The 13,546-nt window shown below is 44.3% G+C and overlaps 1 protein-coding gene across 1 annotated transcript in view; it reads left to right on the plus strand.

Moving 5' to 3' along the window:
• The window catches only part of PDIA5 (protein disulfide isomerase family A member 5), a 148,370-nt gene that overhangs the window by 36,646 nt on the left and 98,178 nt on the right, over positions 1-13,546 (plus strand). The window contains exons 4-5 of the mRNA XM_075933121.2: positions 11,511-11,594; positions 12,389-12,434. Of these exons, the coding sequence (XP_075789236.2) occupies positions 11,511-11,594; positions 12,389-12,434 (130 nt within the window). The remainder of the gene's footprint in view (positions 1-11,510; positions 11,595-12,388; positions 12,435-13,546) is intronic.

Raw genomic sequence — 13,546 nt, forward strand, 5'->3', positions numbered from 1 at the left:
TCCTCCTTGTGACACCCTTTTAGATACTTGAAAACTGCTATCATGTCCCCTCTCACTCTTCTCCTTTCCAAAGTAAACAAGCCCAATTATTTCAGTCTTCCCTCATAGGCCATGTTCTTTAGACCTTCAATCATTCTTGTTGTTCTTCTGTGGACCCTTTCCATTTTCTCCACATCTTTCCTGAAATGTGGTGCCCATAACTGGACATAATACTCCAACTGAGGCCTAATCAGTGCAGAGTAGAGCGGAAGAATGACTTCTTGTGCCTTGCTCACAACACTCTGGTTAATGCATCCCAGAATCGTGTTTGCTTCTTTTTTTGGGGGGTAGGGTGGCAACAGTGTCACACTGTTGCCTCACATTTAGCTTGTGGTCCACTATGACCCCTATATCCCTTTCTGCAGTACTCCTTCCTAGACAGTCTCCTTCCTAGACACTTGATGATTCCCTGTTTTGTTCACTTCCTCTTGGGTATCTAGCATTGGCTGCTGTCAGAAGACAGGATACTGGGCTAGATGGACCTTTGGTCTGACCCAGTGTGGCCATTCTTATGTTTTCATGTTCCTAAATCATGCCAAGGCTGTAGGTAAACAACTCAGGGGTAAGGGTTAGCAATGTGTATTAAAGCATGGTAGGGAGCCACTAATCAACTTAAAAGCTGAGTTGGCTTTTTTCATAGCTATTTTAACCTGTGCTAGCTTCTGTGGGTTGGCTAACACAGCTTAAAAACACTAATTCTATTAACAGTGTAGACTTACCTGTATTGCCTCTGCTCCCTACCTGACCCACTGTAAATATTTCCCACTCGTGGGGAATAATTTTCTTACAGTGAAGCTAACTATTTTATAATTATAATAGTCCTTTAGGGTGGGGAAAGGAGCAGGCTTATCAGGGAGCTTCAGCCTGGTGAGTAGGCTTAGCCTTTGGTTACTAGATGCAAAACACTTCAAGCCCTGATATGTTACATTAGTTCAGAAGAATTATGGCAGCATCTAACTGGAGACTGTTGGAATGCATGCACAGCGTTTGGATAGTGCATTCAACTTTCTCTTTTGTTTCCTGATTTCCTGAATTGCTGATTAACTGTGAAATATTAATATTAATGTTACTAGCTAAGAATTAATTAACTCTGCTTCCAACAGATTTCTCTGAAGTTACTGCAGATAGGCAGTGAGTCTCTTACTCTTAAGTGGGATCCTGAAACAAAATTCAAAAATGATTTTGAATAGTCATTCTTCTCAGTCTGTTATTCAGTTAATCATTTGTTTTTTTCCAGCAAGGATGCAGATCCAGTTCCAAGTTAACAAAAAAGCTAAGACTGACCACACTTAGAATCAGCACTGTCAATCTTGGAGTAAGCGACACTGAATTCACTGGCACTTCTGTTTTGTGAGAAAACAAGCATAGGATGGGGTTCCCTTGGGAAACCTGAATTTTGCTGAAGTAAAATAGGGAATAGATTTATGGCATCACCATTATGGTCTGTGGACATGATGTTCTAAAATAAGGGGCATGTTTTATGTAATATAAAATAAGAAAATGATACTTGATGGCAACTGGTAACTCTACATTTCTCTTTACTGCAGCTTTCTGTATTGTATACTTGGGTGATAGATTTTAAACTTAGCTAATCCTTATGGCTTGTTTAATTAGTTGTTACATTTTATTTTTCCTAGAAACATCCACCATAGCAAACAGCTTGGGAATTGACTTGTTAAATCACACTTATACTACAAGACACAGAGAAAGTTTTGAAGAATGATGTATTGCAAAGAGAATTATTTAAGTTACTAACCAATTGATCCATGTTATTCTTCAGACATATCCACATCATTTTCTCCCCATAAGCTGTTTTCCTTATGTTGTTTCATTCTTGCAGTTAGGTCCTACATCATCATCTTCCACAGGTTACGCTTGACATGTTTTCCTTTTTTACCCATGAAAGAATTTCTTCTGAGTATTCCCAGTATTCTCTTATACCCAGAAGCCACGGCAGTTTTTCTGTGGCCAAAGAGTGGAGGAATAAATTGTTCCTTTTTTCTTTCCAGTCCACTCCATTGTTCTTTCTATGCTGCCTCTGTCTTTTCCTATGTATTGCCTCTGCCTCTAAGGCAATGTCTTAACTAACTCTACTGTGCTTGGCCTAGGTCCACCACCACAAAAGTACAGAACAAAAACAATCCTATCCAACCTGTGTCTCTTTGCACATGTTACTTTAGTCTGCTGCGAAACAGAAAGTGAAAGCCCAGAACTTTTAAGACGCAAGAGCTAGACAGTCACTAGAACCATTATTTTATTTATATGAGACTGTCAGTGTAGGGGTAGCATTTTTGTGATGAGATTTAATTATAACTGTTATTTTTAAATGAGAAACGAAGTATTTTATTGATTTTAAAAAATCCAATTTAAATACAAATCCTGTTTTTAATATTTAAAATAATTATTGATTTTTTTTATCCACTCTGGCTTCTATATATATATATATCTGTGAGATATTTCTAAGAAGTATTTCATATATATTTAATTCTAGTGTGAATTCAGAGGTACACTTGTAGCCTGCTATTGAGTCACAGGGGTGTTATCATAATTTGGAATCTCCTAGTCCAAGGCTACTCAACTTTGGAAGCTCCGGGGGCCACAATGATACTCACAGCACATTCTGAGGGCCACAACTTAAGTAAGATTGCATATACATGCAAATATATGCAAATAGCTTTAGGCAAGACTTAGGCAAGACTACACAACATGCAGGCCCCATTTAGGTCAGTTCTGCTGATATTAATAAAATGCAATATTTACTTGATTTCCGCCCATATGACAGCACTTTTAATGAGTAATGACAGTCCAGGAGTTTAACTACTAAAATGCATTTCAACAGAAAACCACTATATTGACTACTTTTTTTGGTTTTTTTGCTCCCACCAGCGGGCTGCACATTGAGCCCTGTGTAAACCCAGAATGCACTGCGGGCCGTAAATAAATGGTCTGCAGGCCGCATGCGGCCCGCGGGCCTCATGTTGAGTAGCCCTATCCTAGGCCAAGATCCCACAATTTAGATGGAGTCTTGTAAAGTCTGTGATAATGAGAGGGGGCTTTAACAAAAAAAAAAAAAAGAACGTGCAACTTGCTTGCTTTCCGCACAGGCTTTGGTAGCTTTTTTTAATCTGTACATTCTATTTTGATGCGGATTCGTGTATTCCTGTCTTATTTTATTAATTTTGAATGCCATGGAAAATACAATTCATTATAGCTTTGACTTTTTGCAAAGCTGGAAGATCATGGTGCACAATGGTTCTTTTCCTGTGCTTGATTATTGATGTCTGTGGATACTGGCATTCGTTTTAATTTGGGGTGTTTGTGTTTTTTTGGTTTAAGATACTTTTGCTGTTCATGATATAATTTCCTGTGCTTCAGTTTTGGAAAATGTCACTCTCCTCTAGTTTTGTTTGTATATAGGTTTTTTGGCACTCTAATTGGCTAGCAGCTAGATAGAATCATTTTTATGGGAAGACTTGGGGTGCTGGTTTTCTACAGCACAAATTGTTGCTTCTCCCATTCTCATCACGTTTCAGGGAAATGTTCAGAATACGGAACTATGTAACATTGTGGATTTCTGATGGATGAGTTTTGCTGTGTTTTGGATGAGCCCAAAAATCCACATGAGACCCTGGATTCTTGTTGATTTGCTAATCCCTTTTCTTATTTACTTCCTATTTTTCTTTTTAGTTCAAATCTCCCTGCCCCCCAAATTAAATAAAATCTAACTCTTCAACCATTGCCTGACTCAATGCTTGATTTCTGTCTGTTACAAGCAAAACTGTTGTTCTCCCTTCTCTTGTAAATTCATTTCCATGAGAAATGCAGCATCACACTTACAGCAAATATTATTTATGGTTAAGGAATGAGCCCTTTGATTTTTAAGCTTGCCGTGTTTAAAATTTTATCTCTGTTTTGCTGTCTGGGTCCTTGTCTATTCCGTTCCATGTAAGTTCTTATGCTACTCTCGTTGTGACAGTATCTGAGTGCCTGTCCAAGTTGAGAGCGATGTATGTGCTTTCTGTCTGAGTGGATGTAAACCATTATCATCCGGTGTCTGCTTAGCACAGCTCTTGGAGTATAAGAGGGCTCTGGCAGCCAGGTTGACAGCTTCTGAGAAGTGGTTTCCCTCCCCCCTCCTATTTTAGATCTGTCTCTGGAGAATGATACAGAAGGGCCTGAGATCATTATAGAATATGAGGATCCATATAAACGTGACATACTGTAAGCAGCACTAGTCATGGCAGCTGTTGCCTCAGACTAGGAAGTAATAATGATACACACTAAGGATGCAAATGTGTAGTTGAGTTGACTACTCGCATTTCCCTCCCCCCTTGCTGCCTCTATATCAGAGGCACTGCGGGGAGAGGGAGCAGGATCCAGTGCTGGGGGGAGCCAGCTTAAAAGCCAGTTCCCCCCAATATTGTCTCTGCAGTGTCTCTTGCCCCTCCCCCCCACGCTCTGATAGAGGCAGTCGTGCAGGAGGACCAGGGGAGGCTGCTCTGGCAGCAGCCCCTGTCTGGGAGGAATGGGGGGATCCCAACTGCCTGCTGGGACCCCCTGTGGACAGGGGCTTCTGGACCTGGCAGGAGTCAGGATTGAGCAAGCCTGACTGAGACCTAGCTGGCGCTGGGTCCAAGAGCTACTCTACTGCCCGGCTCTTACTACATTTAGACTGCAGAGCTGCAGCGGGGTAGCTCCTTCTGAGCACCTCCCCATATTGACTAACTGTGTACCCAGTTAGTCCTCTTAACATCCTTAATACATGTAACTCAGGGACTGCCTGTACAAGTGGATGTGTGGCTAGAGTTGGTATCAGGATCTGAACTCTCAGGCACGTCCACAGACGCATGGCTTGTAGCCACAAAAAAAGAAAAACAGGACAGTGTGTGTATTTGTGGAAACCCACCGGAGGGCTTTGCAAAAGCTGCACACTGGGGTTGGTAACCTGGAGAAGTGACACTAGCGGGCTTTGGGAGGTTAGCCAGAGCACACCATGGGCACACTAACCACAGAGAATGCTGGCTGCCTATGAAGCTATTGGGCAGGACAAATTCAAGAGATGTTCCCAGACTTACAGTTAACCTGGAGTTATAACTGGGCATGTTTTTCTTGGCACATTGTGGAGAAGTTGAAGATCTTGGAGCAGAGGCAAAGGTGAACAGGAAACACCGATGGCGGAAGGACTGCCCTGTCGTTCACCCTCTGAAGTGTTTGGGAGGCATCGTGATTGGACTGGGTGTTAGACACGCCTGGTCTGACACTGACCTAGTGTGTGAGCTTGGACAAGTCACTCGTCACTGTGTGCCTCTGATTCTCCCTCCCATTGGGTCTGTGGTCTGTTGAGATTGTAAACTCTTAAGGGACAGGTCTAGTGATTACAGTGGGTTTGTACAGAGCCTAGCGCTGGGAGGCCCCGGTGCTGGCTGGGACCTCTAGGCGCTGTTAATAAATAATCAGAACTGACAAAAGAAATGTAATAGGCAGGAATCACTGAACCTAATTTCAGATTGAGATACAGCTGCATGGTTCAGCGGGGTGTGCATGGCTGTGACTTATGTGGGAGTGAACCAATGCTAAATATAGGGAGTTTTATTGAAGTCATTATTTAATATGGTGCTTCCAAGAAGTCTTCATTAGCCATTTCTTTTGTACCACATTGGCTGCATCTACAGGCTTGTTTTGGCTACAGAGCCCAGTTTTGACTGCCAAGCAAGCTGCAGCCAGGTGCTGGCGCTGTATTAAGATGATTTGGTCTATTTTGGGCTATAGAAGTGAACTTGTTTTTCAGATGGAGTTTAGTCATATTCTAGGAGAGGGTTTGAAAAACTTCAGACCTTTGCTGGCCAGAGGCTGTTACATATGTAGAGCTCCTGTGACTTCCTTGGTGAGAAGCCAAGGGACAGCATTGTCTGTGGAGAGAAATCTCTAGAGGACTCCAGAATTTGCTGTCCCTGAATTGAGAGAAAGGGGACATCGGCCAGTGCACAGAGTCTTGTCGTGCGGATTTCAGAATTTGCCAGGGGAATCTTTGACTTGCATCTGATGGGATGGTCATCAACAGTGCCACCTCCAAGCACAATATTTCAGTCAGAGTTGATTTCATAGGTGTCTTAAAAACCTGCCTGGGCTCGCTGCAGCCAAACTCCGGGACCATGTCTTTCATCCAAAAAACTAGCACCAGCCTCTCTTTTCTCCCTCCACGCAGGCTTCCCGCTGTTGGTGGCAGAGCCTTTTCTATGTGGCTCCTGGCTTTGGGAACAGCCTTTTTGCATCTCTCCAACTCATTGGCTCTCCACTTCTCTGAAAGTTGAGTTGAAAATGTATCCCTTTCTTCCTCCTAGCCCATGGATCTTCACACAACCTCACTCAGGCAAAATGCCTTCACGCTGCCTCTCAAGCCCAACAGCACCACGTATCCCTCAGGCGTTTCCAGTAATTCCTCACGTGGACCAACTCCATCGCCTTTATGGAGGTGTGGGGCAATACAAAGTGGGTTTCCATACCAGCTAAAGTCAACAGTTGTCTGATGCTAGGAAACTCCACAAGTTTCCAATGGATATTTCAGAAGTGGCTTTCCACAGGGTCTGTCTCTCCTTCAACTAGGGATGTTAATGTTCGATTAATTAACTAATCGAATAGTCAATGGGATTTCCATCAACTATTCAATTAGTCGATAAGGACTAGTGTGTTCTGCCTTGGAAATGTACAAGAGCCTCAGTGGGATCTCTTGTACGTTTCAAAGAGGACACATGGCATGGAGTCCAGGGACAGCAGCATTCCCAGTGGGACTCCGCGCAGCAGTCCCAGCGGGACTCTTGTACATTTCATAGTTGGCTGCCTCTTTGTTATACAGGTAGCAACGGTGGGGGAAGCGACTAATTGACTAGTGTGTCAACTATCCAATAAGCTTTTGCTTATCAGATAGTCCATTAGTCGCTTACATCCCTACCCTCAACTATAGACCCTTTAATGTAGTGACCTCCTGAGGTTTCTTCCAACCTAGGCTAGTCATTGGGCCACATGAGCGGCCCTTCTTCATCTCAGTAGGCCACAAGATTGTCATAACCAAGACAGTCTCCTGGGATAAGGTAGTTTTGCAAACTGCTGTGTGTACCTAGAATTTGTGGAGTGTGCCGATTGAAGCATAGCGGCGGGAGCACAGGGCTCTCACAGTCAATGTTGTGTGTAGTCCATGTGCACCTTGCTTCATGTACCCTTGCTGTATGTGTGTGTGTCACTGTAGTAAAACTGATAAGAGAAAAACTAGATGGATGGAAACCAGCAGAATCTGGCAAACCTGCATGTGTGCACTGGCAAGCAAAATGTCTCATGGGCCACACACAGAAACCATATGGGCTGCAAATTACCCACCACTGCCTTAATGGTTTCTGTGGATCCAGAGTAGGGTGGAGGTGGTGACATGGAACCACTTGGGTTCAGCCACCCTGTCTCTGTGGAGATTTTCAGTGAGTTTCCTTGTGTATCCATCCTTCTGGTTTCTGGTTTGGGCTAAACACTGGGAATAGAGCTGGATTATTTCTGGAACACACTGTAAATAAAACGGGCCTTTCTTGTCAGCGGTGGCATGACGCTGAGCTACTGGGTTAACCTTCGTGTAGCAGGGGGGTGTCCCGAGGGAGCAGAACACTATTAATGTGAGCAGAGTTCCTGACCTCATTACTTAAGCTAGCACTTCTGAGGTATTTCTCCTGAGCCTGTATCCTTGTCTTGAATGTCTTATTCGTTCGACAGTCAGTTTGGGAGTTGTATGTGTATCTGAATTTTTTTTAAAGGCCCTAGAATGAACTTCCTTTCCTCTTCAAAGAGTATAATTAAATTGCAAACACTGGAGACCTAATTATCCTTTCCCAAGTGAGAGGTGAAACGCTTGTCACGCGAGAGAGGCTGTTGGCTGAAATCCCAAGGAGGTAAATCTCCTCAGAGCAGAGGCTGAAGTGATGTTGGTATTTACTGAATAATGGCAGTTACCAAATGTATCGGAAAAGGTTGCTATCAACAGACACCTTGAGGATTATTTTGTTTTATGGCTTGCAGGGAGATAAGCAGAAGGAGCGTAGATAAAACATAACTAGGTACAGCAGCATTCTCTTCCCAATGAATTGTTTGGGTTCTCTCTCTCCAAAGAAACATAAATGAATCCTCTGCATTTGTCGTGCTGAAATCTTGGCCTTGGAATCGGTGAAGCTATGACATCTGCAGTGATGCATGAAACATTTACTGATGGATATTTAAGCGTCATTTGTGCTGGGGATTTTCTGTGATCCAGCCTTACTCGGTGCAGGCCTAGTGTAGTTAGGTGAAACTTCTGTTTACACTGGCCTGGTGTACCTGTGCTGGAAACCAGGTTAAGATGCACCAGTGCAAATCGTAGCTCCCCTTGTCTATGCTAGTGGGTTTGCATCTGGGCATTTATACAGGTGGCTGAAATTGGGGCAATTTCCCAGCATATGCCAGGTTTTAGAGCAGGGGTGGGGAACCTAAGGTCCGGGGGCTGGATGCACCCCCTCCATTTGCCTGGATTCAGCCCTCAGGGGTCTTCCCGCCCCCCCTCAGTGTTGGGGAGCCCATGCTGGTGCTCTAGCCCCTCCTCGCCACTGGGGCTGGAGCACACAAACTCTACTAGCCTGGGCCTCCCTAAGGCTCTGGTGTGCAAGGGGAACGTGGGGAGTATCTTTCTCCTTCTCAGTCGGGGGTCACGTGAGAAGGGTGTGGGTTTTTTTTTAACTGATTTTTTCTGTGGGTCAGCAGCTTCCGACCCAAAAAAAAGTTCCCCACCTCTGCTTCAGAGGCTGTTTTTGACAGGTATCTTCTGTTGTTTTTATTTCCTTTGTTTAATAAGTGCTCTAGCAGGGAGTTACTAGGAATTGCACTGGGTTACGTTCCTCACAGATAGTCATAAGAATCTCATTTTAATACCCAGGCATCCCTTCCATCAGAAAACAATACTGTGTAGTACTAGTTCTGTGTAAATCTAAAGGGATAGTAAGTCTCCCCATCCCTGTTCAACAAATAGGAAGAATGAGGCATTGGAAGTTAAGTCACTTTCCCACAATGAATCAGTGGTAGAGGTGGGAATGGAATCCAAGTCTCTTGAGTCCCATTCTGCGTCCTGTTCAACAGACCAGAATAAACATTCCCAGCAACAGAAAGCAAGTATCCTGCAACGCTATCTGCAGGCCTACAACTCTGTCTAGAGTAGAGCCTGTGGCCCTACTATAAATTGGGCTAATAAAGTTGTCAAAACCTTTGAACATGCTAATCTAGACACTCTGCAAAAATTGTTTAGAGATGAAGCTGAGATGCCAGGCAAACCACAGTTCTGTGTGTCCTGGAACTAACGCTTCTGGGGTGCTATGAGGAATATTTACAAAGGTGTTTGGCTAGCTGGAGTTAAATGACTGCCAATTAACACAAGTTACAACAACATGGCTACAGCATAGAGTGTAGGTGTCCCGTGTTGTCACTGTCCCACTTTGCTCATGAGATAGGCAGCCCTGTTTGGTATTGGCTGCCGTGTTTGAGGGCTGCCCCATTGTAATGCTACAGAGAGCGAATCCCAGCAGTCCAGCATGGAGGTAACAAACATGTGGTTGACCATAGTGAGAACTGTTTTGGAGAAGCAAGCCCGTGGTCTGTTGGGTATTTGACAGTGAAGAATAGGGAAATGGGTTACTGGCCATGACCTGTGACTCCAGGAATGGGTGTGAAACTGCAAGCTGTTCTGATAGTGTTGCTGTTTCCTCAGAATGCTAATTTGCATCCACAGTAGAACACACTGATGTTTTTGTATCTTAGTACTATTTTCGGAAATGTGATGCCATCTGTAAAGTGTGCTCAGAAAACCTCTGCATGCAAGGTTTGCCCTTATCTGCAACACAGTGTTAATTGATTGTTCATTTCTCGTGTTTGTAAGGAGACAGACGGTTCTCCTGGCAGTCTTGGTCACAGACACCAGCAGTAGCACTGCATTTTGTGGCGCTCCTGACAGCCTTTGGGTGTGGCTACATTGGACTAAAATACCCACGGCTGGCTTGCTCTGAGAGCCTCCCTCCTTGCAGGGTATGGACTTCAGAGCCCAGACATCTAAAATGTAGTTTTATAGCCCTGCACCCAAAGCCCTGTGAGCCTGAGTCAGCTGGCATGAGCCAACAGCAGGTGTTTTATAGCGGTATAGACATACCCAATGTGTCTAAGCTTTCGTAAGTGGCACTAATGAGTTTAAACTTCAGTAGCATTGATGGGCACTCAGTGTTTTCATTTTCTAAATTGATTTATTGGTGCAAAAAGTGCCGGCTGCCATCTGCCGAGGAACAGGTCTCAAAGCTTTTGAATCTTTCTCTTTTGTCTAAGCAAAGAATGATATTGCCAGCATGAACCCTCCTTTCCTCTGTGTCACTCTGACCATTTCTGGCCTCTCTGCAAATCCCTTCAATGGCTTCCTCTCTTGTCTTTCACATTCACAACAATCTTTAAGGTTCCATGCAACTCTGCTCTGACCACTGCACCTAACTCAGGACAGCACTTAAGTATGTGGGATTGGAGCAAATGCTGAATCACTGTTCTGAACACAGATGCTTTCCTGAATTAGGGTCTATAGCTCTCTTAATTTCTTCTCATGCCCCCTCTTACCGTTCTGACTCAGTTTCTGTCCCACTCTGGTCTCCACTGCTTGCATGCTGCCTGCTTCTTTTTCCTGGAATTCCCTCCTGCTCAGGTACAAAAGTTGATTTTAATTCCCATCCCTTCTGGAACACCGTTTGCTCACCAATCCTGTCGTCAAAGCTATGGGCACATTCTTCCTGAAACTTGGAATCCCTCTCTTAGTCGCCTAAGCAGAAGCGTTGCCTACACACCGAATCATGAACCGGGCATCTGTGTCCTGGCAGGAACATGGATGTTTCTGAACCAAAGAGCCCAGGAGCAGAGGGGGCTAGAAGTGTGGCTGAGAGCCCAGCCGGGGGGACCGGGAGCCCTGGCAGCGTTGTGGGGAGCCAGTGTCTGGCAAACCTGGCCAGGGCCAGCAGCACAGCCGGATGGAGGCACAGGGCTGGGGACTGGAAGCAGCAGTGGGCTGCCGGTCTAGTGGCAGGGGACTTCCCCTGGTCTGGCAAGTTCTTTCCTCTGGGACTGGTTAGGTCCTGAGGGTGCCAGACCAGAGAGGTAAACTCAGTAGCAGTTAAACTCCGTTTCAGCGGATAGGAATTTGGGGAGAAACTGGAATTATTGGTTCCTGTTTCATCACTCTTTAGCCCCATGTACATACAATTAGAATCAGAGGTGACTGCCACAAAGTTCCTGTATTCTTGCTCGAGGAATGAGTGAGGTTTCTAAATGACCATATTCACAACAAAGCTGATAAGAGAGCAGAGCCATGCATTTTATCTTAAATGTTGGGCACATTTCGATTTCATTTTTTTAACCATACTTTTTCCTGTCCCTGTATCTCGCAGCGATGCAGAAAGCCGGAAAGTATGCAGGAAGATGAAGGTAGATCCCAATTCAAAGGAGAAAGGGGTGGAATTAATGCATTATAAGTAAGTATGGGACTGGAATCAGATTTTATGGTACTAATTGTTCAGGCTACTGTATAATAATCACATGACATTCATTATTAATTCTGTATTATTATATTGCATGTTAGCACAGAGGTTCATTAACTTGCCCCTGTACAGTTGGACATATAAAGCTGAACAAGCTGCGGTTCAACTAAGCGTCTCAGCATGCGCCTACATCCCATTAAAGGTGAATTTATTTAGGTATTGAATTTATTGGGATGTAAGCACATGCTTAAATGCTTTGCCCAATCAGGCCTATGTGAATAGAGGTATGAATGTGAAGTAGGCTGTGTGGCTTAGTGGATAGATCCTTGGACTGGGACCTGGAAGACCTTGGTTGTGTTTCTGCCTTTGCTGATGATCATGGGCAAGTCACTTCCTGTCTCTGTGCCTCAGTTGCCCCATCTGTAATAATGCCGTGCATCCTTTGCCAAGCACTTTGAGGTCCATTGATGAAAAGGGCTATGTATTCTAAGTAACAAGCGTGGCATTATTGCAAATGTAAGAGGTGCTGAGCAGCTGCATCTCCACAGATCATACCTTTAGTAACTGTTCTCATTAAGGCTTCGCAGAGGAAATTATTCACTAGGGAGTTGTTTACTTTACGTTTCTCCTCTTCTTTTTTTAAAATTGCTTTGCTGTACATTTCACTCAATTCTGTGTGTTGAATAGGATAATTTTATTCTGCATAACAAGATGCTAGGGAGAACAGCTGTACGATTTCTAGCAATGTTCCTGAAAGTTAACACTCTTTCTCACCCCTCATTCAACAGAGATGGTGCATTTCATACTGAATATAACCGAGCTGTCACATTGAAGGTAAACTTGAATATATATATTTTTTAGCACTGGAAATTGGGGGGATGGCGAGAGACATGTGGATTAAAAACAGATGTTGGCTTTTGCAGTTTTGTGTAGGAGGTATCAAGGAGAGAGTAAATTTTGCAAACAGCTGCTATAGAAAAACCCTTTAGGTCATTTTATCTCTGTGTCTGTCGGCTACATGTCTGGAAAAACTGGCTATGAATATATCAAGATAGAACCCATGTTAAAGCATAATGTAAATTGTGAGTTTCCCTGCCAGCTGGTAACAAATACGTCGTTTTGCTGTGAGATCCTGTCAGTAGCAGTCTACAAACAAGTGTGTTAGCTGGACAGCATATTAGGAAATACTTTCTTTATTATTCTAAGTGCCAAGATATGAGTTTTAAAGGAAGACAAAGTGGCTTTTTGTCTGATCTGATTATGGCAGTCTAGATTTGTATGGATATTTCCAGAGCACAATGGGAACAAAATGACCTTCTTTCTCCTCCTAGAGACTTCATAGAGTCCAAGAGAAAGCAAAGTTCTATGGGGACAATGAAAGAAGGAAAACAAATAAACCTTGTCAAAAAACCTGTGTGGATTTGGGTGCAGTAGGTTCAGAGTAGGGAAGTAATAGTGTAGTCGATTAATGGATAAGCAAAAGCTTATGGGTTAATGCTATAGACTACATGCATTTCCTCTCCCCCAGCCCCAGTAAATTTTTTAGCAGGCTGGCCAGCACCCTGGCTGAGTCCTGGCTTGCGATGTGTCCAGGATCTACTCTTGCTGCGGCTCTGCATTTAAAGTGTGTGAGGAACCAGTCAGGCATGCAGCCCAGCTGAGTCCTGACTCATGCTGGGTCTGGGAGCTCAGACCTCCCCTGGACAGAGGCTGCTGCCAGCCTGCATTGCTGCCTCTGTATCAGAGGCAGAAGTGCGGGGCGATAGGCAGCTGGTCCACGAGGGGAGCTGGTTTTCAAAGAGGCTCCCCCAATGGACCAGCTCCCACTTGGCACCCTACACTGCTGCCTCTGATACAGAGGCAGCAGTGCAGAGTGGCAGGGAGCTCCTCGGGAGTGGGCCCAGAGCATACTGGCTGCCTGCCCCACCCCTTATTGGAATAGTCGA

Source organism: Pelodiscus sinensis, chromosome 7 (genome assembly GCF_052426305.1).
Source record: "Pelodiscus sinensis isolate ZL-2025 chromosome 7, ASM5242630v1, whole genome shotgun sequence".
In the NCBI taxonomy this organism is placed as follows: Eukaryota; Metazoa; Chordata; order Testudines; family Trionychidae; genus Pelodiscus; species Pelodiscus sinensis.